The 21,502-nt window shown below is 41.8% G+C and overlaps 1 protein-coding gene across 1 annotated transcript in view; it reads left to right on the top strand.

The window, feature by feature from the left end:
- The first annotated feature begins 569 nt into the window (after positions 1-569).
- Positions 570-21,502, top strand: part of LOC137347771 (chloride intracellular channel protein 4-like) — a 31,563-nt gene continuing 10,630 nt past the window's right edge. Inside the window, exons 1-2 of the mRNA XM_068012726.1 lie at positions 570-605; positions 8,556-8,665. Of these exons, the coding sequence (XP_067868827.1) occupies positions 570-605; positions 8,556-8,665 (146 nt within the window). The remainder of the gene's footprint in view (positions 606-8,555; positions 8,666-21,502) is intronic.

The following is a 21,502-nucleotide window of genomic DNA, read 5'->3' as shown; positions in this document are numbered from 1 at the left end:
GAGTAGAGAAAAAAAAGTATTTGGTCAACTTGTTTTTACTTCAAACATAATTGTAAGTATGCATGTACATGTGTGTGGTCTATAGTAAATATTTGATCAGATTAAACCCCCCTCAAAAATCCGTCATCATCACTTCCACAATCCTTATGTTCAGCTCTATTAACAAGTCATTCGTTATATAAAAGAGATCAACACCACTTGGGAGGAGAGAAACTATTCGCTAGTCCCTTCCACACCTCAGTTTCTGGGTAATAGGTTGTATAAACTGCACTAAGCAACTAGAAACAAAATTGGTGTGTTTGACTGTAGAGAGAAGATCGCCTCCATTTCTACACTTTTATGAAAAGACAGAGAGATGAAATTTTACTGATCCAACAGGCAAAGAGAGAGAGAGAGAATACTTCCGGAACCGTGCTCAGCTTCTGCTGAAAGGCTTCAATCTTCCTCCGAGCTGACGGGGTGTGGTCTGAGATAGGTGCTTAAGAAACCAAACACGAAAGTTCGGGACTCACCGTCCAGCGCAGCAGCTGAGTTTGTGTGGGTAGGTTACAGAATACTGCAGGGAGAGAATGGCCGAGGATCCCAAGATCGAGTTGTTCATTAAGGTCAGGTTTGATCTGGAAATATTGATGTCTTATGTAAGCTTTAACTTTCATAGTATTTTGTGCTAAATAATTTATTTTAACCTCATTCCCTGTATAAACTTAAAATTTAAGTCTCTGTAGTAAACATGATCTGTAGGAATAATTAAACTAGCTTTGAACTGATATTAACTTTCTTTTAGTCCACACTTAATCCAGGTAATTCATTTAAAGTCCTCTATAAGCAATTTTATTCACTCTGAGATTTGAATTTCGAGTAGATGAGAACAGCCAAGGATTCATAAGCAGTTCCTGCCCATCAAAGCTCTTGTACCTCGACTCATCCATTAGACCTCAAGCGGCTTTTGTTACGACTATTTTGACCTTCCAGATACTCCTAAGATTTGTTTTCCCCTAATACACACGTTTTCAATTTGCTTTTCACTCATTTACATGTATGACCTCTGGTCCTACCCTGTCTTAATTTGAAGTAATATTTCCAGTTTATTTAATCTATACCATTTATTATTTAGCTTTGAGATTCTGCCCTAACTGCATTCTTTATAAACAATACACAAAATGAGTTTGTTTTGTTTTTCCTTATAACCTTTCTTTAAATTTCTAATCCGTTCTGTTGCTGCTCTCTGTTTGATGCATATGTACGTGTCATTCTTTGTTTTTATAATTGCTCCACCACATAGTTAACCTATTGAAAGACATGCCTTTAGACTCTTCCCCAAAACCCTTTCTAAGTCTCTTTCAATTTAATTATATCCATTCTTTCCTTATAGTGCACATTTACACTTCTTCATGTTTAATTTGCCATGTTTCTGTCAAGTTGCATAGCGAGTCTAATGCAAGTCCTTTCCGTCATCAAAATAAAAGCAAAATACTGCGGATGCTGGAAATCTGAAATAAAAACAAGAAATGCTGGAAATACTCAGCAGGTCTGGCAGCATCTGTGGAGAGAGAAGCAGAGTTACCGTTGCAGGTCAGTGACCCTTTCTTCAGAACTGGCAACTGGCATTTGCCAGTTCTGATGAAAGGCCACTGACCTGAAATGTTAACTCTGCTTCTTTCTCCACAGATGCTGCCAGACCTGCTGAGTATTTCCAGCATTTCTTGTTTTTATTTCCTTTCCTTCATCCTCCATCTCCACGGTTTGCCTTGTTTTAATGGTTTACACAAATTTGTTGAGCTTTTTGGTTTTGACAGCCATGCTAACATCTTAACGTAGTGATTAAAAATATAGTTACAGGTTGGAATTTAATCGAGGAGTGCAGATGACTTCAATACATTGAATAAATAATAGATGTGGAACTAAGTTACAGGCTGGACTATAATCAGAATTTAGATAGGTTAGGTATGGAATACTGGATATACAGGTGTGAATTATTGGCTCAGATCTATCAAAGGGTTTATTGAAGTGTAAAAGGGAAGCTTGAGTGGTTTTAGGATTAGAATGTTCTGTAAGGTTTCTTAATTACATGCAGAGTTCATTATATGAGTAATATTTGAAGCCAGTACCATCTGTTCAGCCAGTGACTCCTGTCATTTACACCTGATATTATGCACACTGAAAAATTTATGTTATCATTATTGTAAGCTTATTGAGAAATAACTATTGATTTCTGAGGAATTCTGCTATGCTAATGGTTCACAAAATGAACATTATTCTCGTCAAGATGTCAAGGCGTCAATGAAAGCAGCAGAGTGCAACCTACATTTTTGTGTTACAATGACAAAGGCAATAAACTCCAGAAATAAACGAAGAGCAGATGTACCTTCAACAAATATGAACAGATTAGAATATCATAGAGCCAGAAAGAGTAAATACAGAATATGGCCTGTGATTTAAAAGTTGCAAATGATAAAAGTACAGATTGCTGAAGTGGAACTGATGACAGCAGATTACAATGCAGAAAGTGTGTATTCCCCATTAACTTTAACCAGTGGTAGCTACTGTCACATCAGCATAGATCATGAGTGCAATACAATTTTCACTGTTAATTTGTGTCCCTACCCACTTAGTCTACAAGTCGTCTCCTGTTTTTGTTTTGCTCATTCTTTCTGCTTTCAATTTTCTCAGTCGCTAATCTTTCTTGGTCTCTAGGTCTGTACTTCTGTCCATCGTCCTTGGTGTGTTTGACTTTTGCTTCATTGAGCTTCTCAAGCTCCTGACTATTATGCCAGGTTTGGGTCTTTCCTTCTTATGTTGTCGGAGATATTGATCCTGAATGACTTCAAGACACTGTGACTACAGCGCAGTGTTTCTGTGCTTCTGATTTCCTTCAGCCCTGTTCTACCTGAGACTGTTCAAATAGACTTATCACTTGACTCATCCTCCTCTTGGTATATGCAGCTTACTCTCGAGGCTGGTCCTGTCGACTAACTGCCTGACGTTTGCAGGATCCTAGAGCCACTTGATGGCAACTGCAACAAAATTTTGTTTGAAAAGGACTTGATGAGAATTCCGTCTTTGACACTTTGCGAGAGCATAATTAATTCAGAGACCACTCACAAAATTATTTAGATGTTTAATTATATTTTTGTCTTCCCTATCCTGCTCCATTACATCAGTCATATATCATTAATTTGTTTTTCAAGAGCTTAACAAAAGGAAAGAAAGTCTCTGGAAAACTGAAGATTCAAAATGAAAACAATTGGGCTTAAAAGCCCAGATGTTCCGTCTGCTCCATCACCAGCATATTACATGTTTCATTTAAGATAAAAGTGAAAAATAAAAGATGCAGATGACAACAGAATGGCATTTATTACTCACTGTTTCTGTCACCCTGTGACCTTTAATTTATAAAAATGCTAAAGTTTCTTTCAGGCCACCTTAGTTTGATGAGCCTAAAGCTTTTAAAAGCAAGAGAGGGCTTTTGAGGACTTAAAAGGCTAAACAGATGAGAAGGAGTAGTCAGTAGCAAGGGGAATTGTCCCATAGTGAATTATTACAGGGTAGTTTATCTGGGATGTTCTGTATTCAGTATGAGCATCCATTGGAGTTCTCAATTAGACCATGACATAATCAATAAGTCCATTCAAAGAAACAGAAAATACAGAGCAGACCTCAGTGAGGCTAGATTTTTAAAAACCTCAAAAATTGCAATTAAAAGACCAGAGGAATGACTTCATTTCCTGCTGCACCTGAAAATCTGGTTGCAGTGTTATGCGCAACATCGAGGGCCGAAGGGCCTGTACTGCGCTGTAATGTTCTATGTTCTATGTTCTATAAGAAACAAAGGAATAAAGACAGAGTCTTGTCAATTTCAGGTAGAACAGAAGAAGCACAGTATCACAACGTCATCTGACATACTGATTTAATAATTAATACTATAGCATGGTAACTTTCAACATCAGAATCCCTTTTATGAAAACTGTGTAAATCCAGTAATTGTGTTACAATGATTTGTGCTTTAAGAGGTTGCAAGGAATGAGAATCGAGAAAAAGGGGCTGGTATATCAGCAGCTGTAGCTCTGAAGCTGATGTTTAGATGCTATCAAGGCAATTTAGGTAGATCCTTGTACTTCTGTGCTTGGCCTGTACTGGGTCTAAGTGCGAAAAGAACCCACAAAGCATTCCATTTTCTAATACGGTAATGAGAGCCACAGCCTGGTGAGCATGTACCCCAATAAGATTTTTTACATAGAATTTACAGCACAGAAACAGGCCATTCAGTCCAACTGTTCTGAGCCAGCTTTTATACTCTTCTTTCCACTCTACTTCATCTAACCCTACCAGCATTTCCTTCTATTCCTTTCTCCCTCATGTACTTATCGAGCTTCCCCATCTATGCTATTTCTTTCAAATACTCCATGTCGTAGCTTGTTCCACATTCTAACCAGACATTTTCCAGTCAGTATTTTTAGGAAACTGTGAGGCCTGTAGTTTTTTCCATATAGGCACCCAGATATACCTGTAATCTTTTACGTTCATCCATCAAACCGTCATTCAAACAAATCTCTTCCCACAAAATTGGACATGCCACCCCATGGCTGTCAAATGCGAGTATTCTCCATTGTGCTTGTTTGGGGCGTCAGTTAACACTGCAACCAGATTTTCAGGTGCAGCAGGAAATGAAGTCATTCCTCTGGTCTTTTAATTGCAATTTTTGAGGTTTTTAAAAATCTAGCCTCACTGAGGTCTGCTCTGTATTTTCTGTTTCTTTGAATGGACTTTTCTGGCGGAAGTATAAGTCACGTTAAAAATTAAAAACCGTCCCAATTGCAGGCTCTTAAACATGCTGGGCCCAATGTGTATGAACAATGGTTAAATAAGTTGAAACTTATATTTTCAGACTTAGGGAAAAAAACTGATGTTGCTTCGATACTTTCCGTGGGCTCTGATTGTTTGCACTGAATTACGACCATTTTAAGGTGAAATACATTCTAAAGAGATTAGAAGGATACTTCAGAGTAACTTGACATCAGCAAAATGGTCGTAATATTGGGCACATTTTTGGATCTAACTTCCAGATTGTGCCCATGGAGGAAACTCCAAGCCTGAATATTTATTTATATTAGATTATTAAAGGAGCCGCGTCTTGTGCTTTTTCATATATGGAAACATAATTACATATTCCCATTCTTCCTGGGAATAATTGTCAAACATTAAAAATCTTGAAGTTGAAATTCTTAATACTTTGCTCGTAAGATGTGTATCAGAGTAACTTCCCTGATATCTGAAATGGACATCGTGCCAAACGATACAGGGAGTTCCACCTTACTTCCCTTCAGTGGAGACAGCAATAAGAACATGACCAGGCATTCAGTATTGTCATTGCAGAGTTCTCATTCATTGGCAATCCTGATAGAGCAGGTAAAGCCTGGCTCGGGTATAAAATTAAAACCCAACCACAGCCAACCTGAACCCGACCCAGGCCTAAGTCCTTCAATTTTTTTTCATGCCTGACCCGACCCAAAAATATCAAATATCTTATTATTACAGAAAGAAAATTGCATCAAAACATAGATTAAAAAGCAAACAATACAAAACAAAACCCGACTACAGCCAACCCAAACCAGACCCGAGTCCGAATGCTGGACACAGAATATAAACCTGACCCGAAACTGATACATGTAGTCGGGTTCGGGTCAGGCAGCCAGGCTTTAAGAGCAGGAGTACTTCTCTGCTTTTTCTCTCTGTTCAAAAAGAGCAGAGTTATTTTTAAAACATATAAATAGATGTAAATAAATGTTTATAATTGAATACTACAAATATGTCCTGCTTAAAACATACAGCTCCTTGATATGAGGGATGTCAATGCTGGTACGCTTGAGGACCAAGTGTCATAAAGTTCTTTCAATTCAGATATGGCAGGGTTCATTTACTCTCCCTCGGCCAAGTACCTAATCCTCCTAAATACTTTATTTGGAAGTTCTCGATGACATTGGTGCACAAGTGTTTCACTATCCAGCATTGACATCCCTCTCCTTAAGGATTATGACCATTTCCATGTTCTAATCCAGCATTCCTTGTCCCCTGGCTTGGTGAGACTGCCGACCATTATTTTAGATACTTGCAATATGATCCCAAGAACTTATCCAAGTTTGGGTTTGCCCAACTTGATTTCACATGGGTCTGTTAGCGTCAACAGAAGGTTTCAGGAGAGTTTTATCACATCTCTCTGGGCAGTTGATCCTATAGTTGAAAGTATCTCAGGCCATTGCTTTATAATCACCTCCCTCTATAATCACCTTCCCAGCTGATATTTCACAGGTAATAAAAGCACATACAAAATCTTAAAAAGCTCATATTCGTCTCTCATATAAATCTGATCAATGTAAGTCTATTTGATTTTAATTTCTTTAAAGTTAGTCCTGGAGTCATAGTCATAGTCATAAGGGTATAGAAGGAGGCCAGTTGGCCCATCTAGTTCATGCTGGGTCTCTGCAGAGGAATCCAATCAGTCCTATTCCCTGCCTCTATCCCCATAGCCCTGTCGATTTATTTCCTTCAAGTACCTTTCCAATTTCCTTTTGGCATCATTAATTGTCTCCCCTTCCACCACCCTCGTAGGCAACGAGTTCCAGGTCATTACCACTCTTTGTGTAAAAAAAAAGTTCTTCCTCACATCTCCCCCGCATCACTTGCCCAAAACCTTAAATCGGTCCTCCCCAGTCCTTGTACCATCAGTGAATAGAAATAGTTTTTTCTTGTCCACTCTATCCAAACCTGTTATAATCTTGTACACCTCTGTCAAGTCTCCCCTTAATCTCCTTTGCTCCAAGGAGAACAACCCCAGCTTCTCCAATCTAAGCTTGTAACTAAAGTCCCTCATCCCTGGAACCATTCTGGTAAATCTCCTCTGCACCTGCTCAAGGTCCCGCACATCTTTTCTAAAGTGTGGTGTACAGGACTTTATTTCTTGTCAAGCAGTGAACTAAACGTGGATCGCTGGTGCAGATTAGAAGATTAGATTGAGCAAAGTAAGTGTGACAGTAGTGTGGAATGTATAAATATAGGTAGGGTGAGGTACAGCAAGACAATCTGCAGTCACAGCTTATTGTATATAGGATGTGCACAGCTAGATCATATCATGATATTTTTGTAAAGAGGATGATAAGATGATTGAGAGGTTTTTGTAGAGAGGCGTACCCAGAAATTCCTTAGGAGGATGGACACGGGAGGGTTTTTCTGCCGTACAAGTTAGGTGGGGGTGGCAGAATGTGGACCAATACCCAGTTCTGCCTGGTGTCTGCCCTCTCTTTTTTTCTCTCTCCAGTGAAATTTTGATGGGGAGAGTACTTTGGTTAAAAAGATGGAATTTGGGAACATCTTTAAAAAGTGAAGGCAAAAATAGAGAGAGTAAGTGTTTAGGCAAGGATTTCCAGAGACCGGGCCAAGGCAGCTGAAGTTATGCTGTTTGAGATTGTCCAAACTCAGTTTCACGTAGGACCCTCAATTTGCCTGTCTATCTGTCCAAGAAATCTACTGGTTGTCTCAGAATAGGTCGCATGTTGCTTCTATCGAAATGAGTTGTGTCTGTTCATGGGCCTGGCTGTCTGTTTATATTGGCACAGAATGCTCTCTACAGTGGCTTACAGTGAGAATATTTGCAAGTTCATTGAAGCATTTTATTAGGAATGAAGTTGTGAAAATAGGAATTCCTATAATCCTGCATATCTGAAGAGTTAAAAGTTAAAAATGATAGACAGATTTATCAAAAGTCACACAGCGAATTTATAAAACATACTGGACAAGTCACCTTTATTACGTTCCTACATGTACAACATTCATTAGCTGTAAAGCACTTTGGGATGTCCTGAGGATATGAAAGGTGCTATAGAAATGTACGTTCTTTCTTTAAGGAAACTCTAGACACCAACTCTTTCCCACTTCTCTGTAAAATGATTCTTGATAATTATTGTTGTATTATATTCTCTGTTTCAGGCAGTTATTATCTAGATGGCACACACCCTCCAATATGCTGCAGTTTCCAACACATTTTATTTGGTTATGCAACCTCCCCGTGCATACCACAGCTGCTACTTCATTCCTCTGACAAATTAGCGTGGTATTCTTATCCAGTTAAAATCATGTTTCGACAGAAGACATTCTTAAAGGCCAGCGTTTTTGTCACTAAGAAGAGCCAAAACAACCAGTTGGAATAGCACCATGCATGGGAGCAGGATTTAATAGATACTTCAATGAAGACTGCCTGTTTCCCATCCACCAGTCCCCCTGCCCAGTCTACCCATAGTTGCTGAGGCTTCAGCCATCATAAGCTACAGAACTCTTCCTCAACCTCTTGATTTACTGTGCATCTGTTCTCCTTCAAAAGCCTCCTTTGCCTTTTAGTGCTGTCAACACTGATACAATAATACAAAAATAAAGCAGAACTGTGCAAGGGTTGCACGCATTTATATAAAAAGTAATTGTACTGGACCCTAAAATAATGCCAGTATTTTGTAAAAGCTAATTGAACAACGATGGTCATAACTTTTGAACCTATTCTTTGTGTATAGGCCAGTGATGATGGTGAGAGCATTGGGAACTGCCCATTCTCCCAACGCTTGTTCATGATCCTGTGGTTAAAGAGAGTCGCTTTCACCATTAACACAGTGGATATGAAGAGGTGAGTGCTGTCTGAAGTGAACTAGTGTTGATCCAAGAGAAAGAGAGGCATGAAGAGCTGTGACAGTGAATATCATGGATGCCTCAAAGTCTATTAAAGACCTGTGTTATATCAATAGCTTTGCCAGCTGTCAATCACCCTGCCAAGTTGCCCCTCTGTCACTCTGATCGTACGCTCCCCCAACATGTCCAACGTTTCTATACCAGTCTTTTATTTTACATTTTGCTGTTTAGTTATTTGAGGATAGATGTTCAATGCCAATGATATTAGCTATTGCAACAACAAAAATTGTTAGTGTAAAATTTAATTCAGGTCTGACTGTACCGTGGTAGTGAAGTTTCAGCATTTGATATTTCTGTTTTTGTGTGGATGATCATTGGTGTAAATGTTATGCCCCTTAATTCAGTGGCACATTGTACTCTTCTTCCCATTCAGTTAAGCCGTGCTGTCTTTGAATCTGGAGATGCTAATGCTTCCTCTGCTGTCCCTCAAAATTATAGGAAGGATGTGGAAGCTTTGGAAAGGGTGCAGAGGAGATTTACTAGGATGTTGCCTGGTATGGAAGGAAGGTCTTACGAGGAAAGGCTGAGGGACTTGGGGTTGTTTTCGTTAGAGAGAAGGAGGAGGAGAGGTGACTTAATAGAGACATACAAGATAATCAGAGGGTTAGATAGGGTGGATAGTGAGAGTCTTTTTCCTCGGATGATTATGGCAAACACGAGGGGACATAGCTTTAAGTTGAGGGGTGAAAGATATAGGACAGATGTCAGAGGTAGTTTCTTTACGCAGAGAGTAGTAGGGGCGTGGAACGCCCTGCCTGCAACAGTAGTAGACTCGCCAACTTTAAGGGCATTTAAGTGGTCATTGGATAGACATATGGATGAAAATGGAATAGTGTAGGTCAGATGGTCGGCGCAACATCGAGGGCCGAAGGGCCTGTACTGCGCTGTAATGTTCTAATGTTCTAATGTTCTAAAAAAAAATCTAGATTTGCTTTTGCCAATTTTCTCTCATTCCCCTGCTCCCTATGTCAGCCTTGTTATCATTCTTCATGTGTGAACTTAGTATTTTCAACTGTTCTTGAGAAGTGTTCCAGCTAAATCTTTCCTCACTTTGCAGCGAGGGTCACTATTAATCAATAATTAGGAGGAAATCTAGGGAAATCAGAAGGATATGCTGATAGGGTTAGATGAAGTAGAGTAGGAGGTGGCTTGTGAAGAGCAGAAATACAACGTGGACTAGTTGGGCCAAATGTCTTGTTTCTATGCTGAAATTCTATGGGGGAATTTTATGCTGGTAGCAGGGGTCTCGATGTCGGGGAAACGGACGGCGGGATCCCCGCATCGCCTCTTTTCCAGAAGGTTCACCAAACTTAGTGCCAGTCAAGCACTTAAGTGGACAGCAGCTGGCCTGCCATAGGATTTAGGGCCCCGTTGCCGGAAGTCCCGCCCTTGGAGAGGCTGGCAGCTGCAGCACCACTGCGGAGCTGGTGGCTGCTGCTGGATATGATCATCTCTGGACCCAGGCCTCAGGTAGGTCAGGGCGGGAGAGATCCCGCGGGGTGGGGGGTCACAGGGGAGGGGTGTCAGCAGCAAGGGCAGGGGGGGGTGGCCCTAAGCGTGCTCCCCCTCTTCTCGATGCCAGGTCCCTCATTCAGGCACTAAGTGCCTTTGAACGAGGGACTGCCCCCTCCCCCCCACCCCCCCACCTCCTGTCCTTGGAACTGAGAAGCAGCTCACACTGTTTGTCATGCCATGCTTCCCGTGTGGCGACAGGGCCGCCTGCAGCACCAGTAATTGAAGCGGAAAGAGGCCCTTAATTGGGGATTAATTACCCAGTTAAGGGCCTCAATTGGTAGCGGGGCGGAAAGGCCGTTCACAGGCCTTCCCGCCCTGGACTAGATTTCGGCGGATGCAGGATGATGGTGGGAAACCCCCTTGCCACCCGATTTTATGCTCTCCCCGGCTCCAAACCTGCCACGGGGGAGAGCATAAAACTCCACCCCCCACCCCCTCCCGTGGGCTGCATTTTACCTTGCTGCCGCCGAAATTGATGGCGTATGTAAACAGTATGGGCCGCACTTTGCAGAGCGCCGGCTCATTTAAATGTCCAGGGCGGACTGTCCATCCCGATGACGTGAAGGGGGCATGCAGGCCATCCTCAGCAATGGCGTCAGGCACCATTGCACAGGCGCCAACGCCATTTTTAAAGGGCTTTGAACCCTACATTGCAATTTACATATTTAAAGGAATAGTGATTGTAAACAATTAAATGAAGTGATCCTGACTCTCTCCCACCTCAATAAACATAGAAGTAATTACCTGCTTTCTATCCCCCCCCCCCCAAAACAATTACCTTGTGCTGCTGACCTTCCATCCCAATGTTCAACAACTTTAAACTTTAACCCTTCCCACCACCACCTAGACCAATGAAATTAATCTGACCCCACTCCACCCCCCCACCCCCCAATGAAAAACTTACCTGCTGCCCCCTCCCCAACAGTGTCCCGCCTCGGATCCCCGGCTGGGTATCCAAAGGCACAAGAGTGGCAGCAATATTGCTCCGGAACGGATGGTGGGAGAGGGTAAGTAATTATTTAATATATTTAAATACAGTTAAATATTTAAATTTTGCACTCGTTGCTGAGCAGCGGGGTGCCAGCATGAGGCCTCACCACCACCTGTAATATCTAGCTGGGCCTTCCCGCCATTGAGGCCCATGGAGCACCTCTGCCGGAGGCATTTTCCGGCATCCCTCCCCACCCCCCCAGCCATGATCCCCGATGTCGGGGGCAGGTGTGGGGGGGGGTTGGTGGGGGCTGTAAATTTCAGCCCTATGTCTCTGATCTGACACCTCATGGCCCGGCCTACCCAACTACATGCTGCCCCTCTGATCTCCTTGTTATCTCAGTGCCTTGCTGCAAAACTGAAAGTTTACACACCTTGCTTAAAAAAACTTTGGTTCCAATTGATAAGAAAATATATCAGTCCCATTGAAACTGGTTTTATGAATGACCAGGTTCCAACAGCCTCTCCTGTGATTGAAACTAGACTAGACCAATGGGCGAAAGTACTTTATCACTCTGCGATTGGGAAACCCTGTGAGAGGAATTTGAATAGCCTTCATTCAGTTCTTCCTGGCACCAGGCCCACCAGTACACAACAGTTGGTACAAATCAGAGTTGAGCTGTTAATATCTCAGACATTATGAATATAACTGGTGTGAGAGGTCATGTGTCACACTAGTGTTGTAGGAAGTTCTGTTCTGAAGTTGGGGTTGATGCATGTGGTTGGGATAGGGAGAACCTTTCCCTCTGTATCAGGAATACTTCTTGTCAGCAGTTGAAAACATAGGAGCAGGAATAGGCCATTCAGCCCATCGAGCTTGCTGCGCCATTCAATACGATCATGGCTGATCATCCACTTCAATGCCTTTTTCCCACACTATCCCCAAATCCCTTTATGTCATTGGAATTGAGAAATCTGTCAATCTCTGCTTTAAACATACTCAATGACTGAGCTTCCACAGCCATCTGGTGTAGAGGATTCCAAAAACTCACAAGCCTTTGAGTAAAGAAATTTCTCCTCATCTCGGTCCTAAGTGGCTTCCCCCTTGTTTTTAAATTGTGTGCCCTGGTTCTAGACTCACCAACCAGGGGAAACATCTTAGCTGCATCTACCCTTTCTATCCCTTTAAGTATTTTGTAGGTTTCAATGAGATGGCCTCTCATTCTTCGAAACTCTATAGAATACAGGCCCAGTTTCCCCAATCTCTCTTCATGGAACAGTCCCGCCATCCCGGGAGTGAGTTCGGTGAACTTTCGTTGCACTCCCTCAATGACAATTATATCCTTCCTAAGGTAAGGGGACCAAAACTGCATGCAGTACTCTACGTGCGGTCTAACCAAGGTTCTATACAATTGAAGCAAGACTTCTGTACTCCTGTACTCAAATCCTCTAGCGATAAAGGCTAACATACCATTAGCCTTCCTAATAGCTTGCTGCACCTGCATGTTAGCTTTCAGTGACTTATTGATGAGGTCCCCAGGTCCTTTTGTACATTTGAACTTTCTAATCTCTTACCATATAAGAAATACTCTGCACATCTATTCCTCCTACCTAAGTGGATAACCTCACATTTTTCCACATTATATCCCAACTGCCATGTTCTTGCTAAGTCTGTCCAAATCTCCTTGAAGCCACTTTGCATCTTCCTCACAACGTACATTCTCACCTAGTTTTGCGTCATCTGCAAACTTGGAAATATTACATTTGGTCCCCACATCCAAATCATTGTCATATATTGTGAACAGCTGGGGCCCAAGTACTGATCCTTGTGGTACCCCACTAGTCACAGCCCGTCAACGCAAGAATGACCCTTTTATTCATGCTTTGTCTTCTTCCTGTTAACCAATCGTTAATCCATGCCACTATATTACCTCCTATCCCACGTGCTTTAATTTTGCTAACTAACCTCCTGTGGGGTTATCAAAAGCGGAAAAACCCCTGCATGAAAAACCAGGAGGGGTTTCTGAGCCTATCAATTCTGTTAGTGACATCCTCAAAAAACTTCAACAAGTTCGTCAAACTTGATTTCCCATTCATAAATCCATGTTGACTATGCCCAATCAGATCATTATTATCCATGTCCATTTATCACATCCTTTAGAATAGATTCTAGCTTTTTCCCGACTACTGATGTAAGGCTAACAGGTCTGTAATTCCGTTTTCTCTCTCCCTTCTTAAATGGTGTGGTGACGTTTGCTACCTTCCAATCAGCAGGAACCGTTCCAGAATCTATAGAATTTTGGAAAATGATCACCAATGCATCCACTATCTCCATAGCTACCTCTTTCAATACTCTGGGATGTAGAATATTCTCCAATACATTCTTCTTACTAATACTATTTTCCCTCAATCTTCATTCTATCTAGTCCCTTGGATCTCTAATTCTGGGAGATTTCTTGTATATTCCTTAGTGAAGACAGACACAAAGTAATCATTGAGCTTCTCTGCCATTTCTCTATTCTCCATTATAAATTCTCTTGACTCTGCCTGTAATGGACCCACATTAGAGCTTTTACAGTCCATTTTTATGTTTTTACTAGTTTACCTTAATATTCTATTCTCTTTTTTATCAGTTTCTTTGCTGTATATTAAAATCCTCCCAATCCTCAGGTTTGCTACTATTTCTGGCAACTTTATAGGCCTTTTCTTTTAATATTATAAATCCTTAACTTCCTTTATTATCCACGGTTGACTGCCTTCACCTTTGGGGTTTTTGTGCCTTGAAGGAATGTATAGTTGCTGTAAACTTTGTAATATTTCTTTAAAGAATATCCATTGCCTATGTACTGTCATACCTTTTAATGTATTTTCCCAATCCATCTCAGCCAATTTGCCCCTCATACCTTCATAATTTCCTTTGTTGAAATTAAACACCCTGGCTTCAGATTGAACTACCGTACTTTCAAACATACAAAGAACAAAGAAAATTACAGCACAGGAACAGGCCCTTCGGCCCTCCAAGCCTACGCCGATCCAGATCCTCTGTCAGGGCGGCACAGTGGCGCAGTGGTTAGCACCGCAGCCTCACAGCTCCAGGGACCCGGGTTCGATTCTGGGTACTGCCTGTGTGGAGTTTGCAAGTTCTCCCTGTGTCTGCGTGGGTTTTCTCCGGGTGCTCCGGTTTCTTCCCACAAGCCAAAAGACTTGCAGGTTGGTAGGTAAATTGGCCATTATAAATTGTCACTAGAATAGGTAGGTGGTAGGGAAATACAGGGGCAGGTGGGGATGTTTGGTAGGAATATGGGATTAGTGTAGGATTAGTATAAATGGGTGGTTGATGGTCGGCACAGACTCGGTGGGCCGAAGGGCCTGTTTCAGTGCTGTATCTCTAATCTAATCTAATCTAATTGAATCCCCCACTCTGGGAAAAAGCTTCTTGCTATCCAACCTGTCTATACCTCTCATGATTTTGTACACCTCAATCAGGTCCTCCCTCAACCTTCGTCTTTCTAATGAAAATAATCCTAATCTACTCAACCTCTCTTCATAGCTAGCGCCCTCCATACCAGGCAACATCCTGGTGAACCTGCTCTGCACCCTCTCCAAAGCATCCACATCCTTTTGGTAATGTGGCGACCAGAACTGCACGCAGTATTCCAAATGTGGCCGTACCAAAGTCCTATACAAATGTAACATGACCTGCCAACTCTTGTACTCAATACCCCGTCCGATGAAGGAAAGCATGCCGTATGCCTTCTTGACCACTCTATTGACCTGCGTTGCCACCTTCAGGGAACAATGGACCTGAACACCCAAATCTCTCTGTACATCAATTTTCCCCAGGACTTTTCCATTTACTGTATAGTTCACTCTTGAATTGGATCTTCCAAAATGCATCACCTCGCATTTGTCCTGATTGAACTCCATCTGCCATTTCTCTGCCCAACTCTCCAATCTATCTATATTCTGCTGTATTCTCTGACAGTCCCCTTCACTATCTGCTACTCCACCAATCTTAGTGTCGTCTGCAAACTGTAAAATTCTATCATATTATGGTCACTCATCCCTAAAGGTTCTTTTACAACAAAATTATTAATTAGCCCTTTCTCATTACATAATACTAGCTCTAAAAAAAGCCCGTTCTCTAGTTTGTTCCTCAATATACTGCTCCAGAAAACCATCCCTAACACACTCTAGAAACCCGTCCCCCACAGCATTAGTGCTCATTAGGTTAACCCAGTCTATATGCAGATTGATGTCACCAATGATGACTGTATTGCCCATGCTACATGCTTCTCCAATCACCTGATTAATAACATGCCCCACACTACCACTACTGTTTGCTGGCCTATCAAAGTCCTACCAAAGTTTGCTGCCCTTTGCTGTTTCTTAGCTCCACCCAAACAGATTCCACATTATGTTCTTCCAATCTGAGATCCTCCCTTACTAATGTACTGATCCCATCCCATATTATCAGTGCAACACCACCACCTTTTCCTTTTTGCCTGTCCTTCCTAAGTGTCGAATATCCTTGAATATTCAGTTCCCAGTCTTGGTCACCCTGTAGCCACGTTTCCGTAATGGCAATTAGATTATACCCATTTGCTTCTATTTGTGTTTCTCAATCATCTACCTTGTTGCAAATGCTGCGTGAATTCAGCTAGAGTGCTCTTAACTTTGTCTTTTTGACATTATTCTGCATTCTAAGCCTAGTTGATGCTCGCCTTTGTTTTGCCTGCCTTCTAATTTCTTTTGCTACTTTTCTACTTCCTGTTACCAGCTTTACTTCCTTTTAATTTGAGCTACCCCCTCAGGTTCCCATCCCCCCTGACAAGCTAGTTTAAACCCTCCCCAACAGCATTAGCAAATCTCCCTGCCAGGATATTAGTTCCGGTCCTGTTAAGGTGTAGCACATCCATTTTGTACAGGTCCTACCTGCCCAGAACTAGTCCCAATGCCTCAGAAATCAGATGCCCTCCCTCCTACACCAATTTTCCAGCCATGTATTCAATTGATCAGTCCACCTACTCCTTTGCTCACTAGCATATGACACTGGGAGTAATCCTGAGATTACTGCTCTTGAGGTCATGCTTTTCAGTTTCCTTCCTAACTCTCTCAAATCTGCTTTCAGGACCTCATCCCTCTTCATACCCATGTCATTGATACAAATATGGATCATGACCTCTGGCTGTTCACCCTCCCCCAGAAGGATGTCCTGCAGCTGCTCTGTGACATCCTTGACCCTGGCACCAGGGAGGCAACTCACCATCCTGGAGTCACGTTTACTGCCACAGAAATGCCAGTCTGATCCCCTGACTATTGAATCCCCTATTACTATTGCTCTTCCACCCTTCTTCATCCCCTCCTGTGCAGCTGAGCCACCCGTGGTGCCATGGACATTGCTCTGGCTGTGCTCCCCTGAGGAACTATCGCCCTCACCAGTAATAAAAGGAAAACCGATTAGCAAGCAAGATAGTCTCGGGGTCTCCTGTAATATCTTCCTGGTTCTCTTAGACTGCCTGGCGATCACCCATTCCCTCTCTGCCGGCATGTTCCTTACCTGTGGTGTGACCACCTCCCTAAACATATTATCCACAGATCATTCATCTCGCGGATGCACAACAGTGACTCCAGCCGCTGCTCAAGTTCTGAAACCTGGAGCTGAAGCTTCTGCAGCCGGTGACACTTCGTGCAGATGTGTTCGTCTAGGACACATGGTGCATCCATGACTTCCCACATACTGCAGAATGTACATTCCACTTGGCTGAGTTGACCTGCCATACCGTAACTTTAAAACTATTTATTACAATTAGAATAATTTACCAGTTACTCATCAATCAGCTTCTTTCCATGTAACGAAGTAAGAGCCAGCTACTAGAGGCTGAAAAATGGTAGAAAAAGAAAGAAAGGAGCACCTCCCTCACTGAACTCCCTCGCTCACCAAACTCCCACTTTGCATTCCATGCACTCAAAGTAGCACTCAGTGCAGATGAAGCAGCACTGAGGAAGCCCTGCTTTTCTACTTTCTGAAATAAATAACTGATTCAATCTTCTGCAAACCAGTTTAAGCCAACTACCTAAGTAATTAGCTGCAGCTGCTACCAGAGGGCTTGGATACCCCTATTTTAAGGTTGAAATAAAACTTAACTTCTCTTAACAAGGAGTAATTTTTAGTTAATTGCTAAATTGAAGAAAAAAATAGGCTTTAGATAGAAATTAACGCTTAAAACTCTCTCTCACCAGACTCACCAGCTCTCAGTGCAGTTCCCTTTCTCACTTTCTGTATTTAACAAGTGAACAAAATGCACATTTACCTTCTTGGCATAGTTTTCATGCCTGAAATGTTGCTTTTTCTTTTCATATTTGCTTCCCCTTCCTGATTTTCTATGGTTTGTGACTCTGATTTGGAGGGTTTTTTTGTATATTGTGTCATGAAGATGCTTCCATTATTAATATTTTTTGAGGATTTGTGTTTAAAAGACTGTGGAAAATACCTGAGGAGATGCTGGAACTGTTTTTTTCCCCCAAAGGGTCACTGGAAGGACATTTTGGACTTTGTTTAAAAACATTTACTGGAAGTCACCTCTTTTAAGCTAAGTAAATAGCAGGAGCCTTACTGGCTATTGGAGTTGTTTACAGAGAAGTCACATGTCTGGGTTTATGGCTCAGGAATTTTGGTTTCTTTTTGAACTGTTTGAATGGGCTGTTGGTGTGTATCCTGCCAAAAGAGAAGCCACATGACTCATTCTCTGCCAACTGTGTTGAAACATCTTCTGAGAATCCAGTGTCATTGCTGAACCCACTAATGCAATAATTCTCCTGAAAAACCTGCAAGACTTCCTCTCGACATCTCCTAAACAAACTGCTCCAGAAAGATCCCAGTGACAACCGCAAGTGTCTCGTGACGCACGTCTACATGTACCAAGGCGCCAGACTGAAAGCCATCTGGAACATTTCATATCTTATCCTTTTTTTCTTGAAGAATTAACAAATATTTGGCCAAATTATTTTTATTTTGTAAAGTTGATCTCTGCAGAGAAAGCTTCTTTATTTTTCTTTAACCATTGTGGGCGCATGTGTCTGTGTGCTGGGTTATTTAGAAGGGAAAATATTTATATTATTTCAACCTGTGTTAATAAGCTTGTTTTATAATAAATTAGTAATTTTGTTCTTTGTTGAAGAAACCTGATTGGTGGATTTGTATTCTGAAACGGATAAAGTATATAATTGGCAATATCCATAACTGGTTAAAATATTTTAAAATATATATTGTGACCAGTGGAGTAGTGAGACTAGAGGGAGACTGCAGTCCTCCAACCTTGGTTGTAACAATTGTTAGTCAAATTTGCCAACTCTAAGCATAAACAACAGGTCCTCTGTCAAAAATTGCTGAGTGTTAGCCGAATGTGGTGGAGGTTATGCAACATGGGAGGGGTAGAATGTCACGTAACTTCTGTATCAATCAGTCTGTGGTAGGGCAATGGGTTTGCCTTAAGGCATAGGGTGGAAAGGTAAAAAATGCTGATAGTGGGGAGGCAACTGCCAAAAATAAACTTCTGAACTTTGTGAGGAAACAAATCCTCAAACAAAATACATGATTGTTGCATTCAAGCAAGCAGTCAGGCAGCAAAGGAAGAACATGCATTCGAGAGTGCCTTTCACCACCTCAGAATGTCCCAAAGTGCTTGACAGACAGTTGAACAATTTTGAAGCTTGGTCACTATTGTAATATAGGAACAGGTCTCAAAATCTAGAGGAAGAAACAGCAAATGATAGGAGAGATTCATTGCATGGCTTATACCAAATTGAAAAGTTTGAACAGTCTGGGGCTCTTTTCCCTACAAAGATGGAAGTCTGAGGGGTGACGTGATAGAGGTCTTTAAGATTATGAAAGATTCTGATAGGGTAGACAACGAGAAGATGGTTCCACTTGCGGGGAGATCAAAACCAGGGACCGTAAAAATAAGATAGTCACTATTAAATCCAGTAGGGAATTCAGGAGAAATTTCCTTATCCAGAGAATGGCTAGAATGTGGAGCTTGCAACCACAAGGAATGGTTGAGACGAATAGCATGGATGCATTTAAGGGGAAGCATGCTCCCTGGTTATTGATCTCTCTGCTAACAGATGTAAGTCCTTCCTAGCCACTCTATCTAGGCCCCTCATATACCTCAATTAAATCTCCCCTCAATCTCCTCTGTTCCAAAGAAAACAAGCCCTCCCTATCCAATCTTTCCTCAAATAAAATTCTCCATTCCTGGCAATATGAAGGAGAAAGGGATAGAAGGATATGTTGATGGGGTTAGATGAAGAGGGATAGGAGGAGGCAGGTGTGGAGCAGACAAGATGGGCCAAATAACCTTTTTCTCTGCAGTACATTTTATGTAAAACCAGGTGCTTTATTGCTAGCTATAGGAAGGGAAAGATTTGCAGAGGGTAACATAAGGATTAAAAGTACAGCCATTTTTTTCAGTAAGTGTCTGGAGTTGTGCAATAGTCTCATCAACTCCTGCCCAGAACTAAAGTCCATGATGCAATCAAATGCTGATAAATTCAGAACCATATGTTACTAACCAGTTGAAGGAAACTGAACTTATACTGGAGTGCAAGCAATTCCTGTACAGACTGTGGCTGACAGCACAAGCTTTCTCCCTGCCCAGGACAGATGTAAAGCAGAGTTATCGAGAAAGCTTCCAGCTTTCATCAGAAACATCTACCTGCTGTAAGGTTGTGTCTTTCAGATTAACAAAGGAGGACCTTGAGGGCCACAACATTACATGAAGGATGTGATTGCACGAGAGAGGATACAGAGGAGATTTACAAGGATATTGCCAGGAATGGAGAATTTTAATTGAGGAAAGATTGGATAGGCAGGGCTTGTTTTCTTTGGAAGAGAGGAGATTGAGGGGAGATTTAATTGAGGTATATAACGATATGAGGGGCCTGAATAGAGTGGCTGGGAAGGACTTATATCTGTTAGCAGAGAGATCAATAATCAGGGGGCATGATTTAAAGTAAATGGTAGAAGGATTAGAGGGGAGTGGAGGAGTAATTATTTTCACCCAGACGGTGTTGGGGGTCTGGAACTCACTGTGTGAAAAGGTGATAAGGGCAGAAAACCTTATTGCATTTAAAAAATAGTTGGATATGCACTTGAGGTATTGTAACCTACAGGGCAATGGACCAAGAGCTGGAAAGTGGGATTAGGTTGTGTCGCACTTTTTTGGTCAGTACGGACATAATGGGCCAAATGGCCTCCTTCTGTGCCATAAATTTCTCTGATTCCAGAACCTGAGTGGAATTATTTGCCTTTTACAAAATATATTCCTGTCAAAACAACTATAAACATAGAAAAATATGTTTTGCACTCAACAGAATTAAATCCTCCAAAATAGTTTCTGTTACAGAGGCTGAGATTTCCCATTTCCATTCATCATGCAGAAGTAGGGGTGTTCAGTCAGAGTGGAAGGAAAGTCAGAGAGACAGAACTTCTTGTTTAAAGTTTTAAAGTACTCCACCAGCTGGGTTTTAGAAAGTAATAGCAGTAAATGCAATCTTATCTCTTTTTAAATATTATTAAATTTGCTACTTTTCTGAATGTGAGTGCCCATTAGTACTGCTTCAGGCAAAGTCAAACCAATGGGACTGACCAGATGGGCAGCAAACCTCTTGCCCAGTCCTGTCCAATCCTAAGTAACTAAGTGAAATTGAGTCCAACTTATTTCATGCAAGTCCATACCAGCCAGCTGAGATAAGAAAGACTTTTGTCCCACCAGTCAGGGCTGGATCCATCCATGAGGTCTCTTTCCTTCCTCAGCTACCTCAGTGATGTTGGTTATTGTGATCAGATGGTGCATGCCCTGGAGTGGGGCTTAATGTATGAACTGGTGAGGCCACATTCACTGAAGCAAGGATCGGACTGGAAACTGGCCCTATCGGAACTTCTCTCTACTCATTTGAGTATGCAGCAGCGCCCAGCAAATTTCTCTGAGGCAGCCTGCTTGATGTCTTTTTGTGAGGAAACCATACAAAGACTCCTGCTTTATGTGAAGCTATCTGAACAAGCTACCTGGAAATAGAAATGATCCTACACTTGATGATTTGCCATGTGTCCCTGTTAGTTACCCCCATTTATTGTTTTTTTTAATTCATCCCATTGCTGTTTTTCCTTCTTTATATCTCCCACACATCTGCTGCAAAGGGTAAGTAACTTACTTCCAAAGATTCTGCTGGTAGGAGCTTTCCTGTGACTCAGTTCATGAAGGGCATCAGTTGCTGAGATCCTTCACACCACAAAGGTCGCAGGTTCTGACTGTGGTTTGTGCGGAGT

Source organism: Heterodontus francisci, chromosome 32 (assembly GCF_036365525.1).
Source record: "Heterodontus francisci isolate sHetFra1 chromosome 32, sHetFra1.hap1, whole genome shotgun sequence".
NCBI lineage: Eukaryota > Metazoa > Chordata > Chondrichthyes > Heterodontiformes > Heterodontidae > Heterodontus > Heterodontus francisci.
The sequence above is the reverse complement of the archived record's forward strand: the minus strand, read 5'-3'. Positions and strand labels throughout refer to the sequence as shown.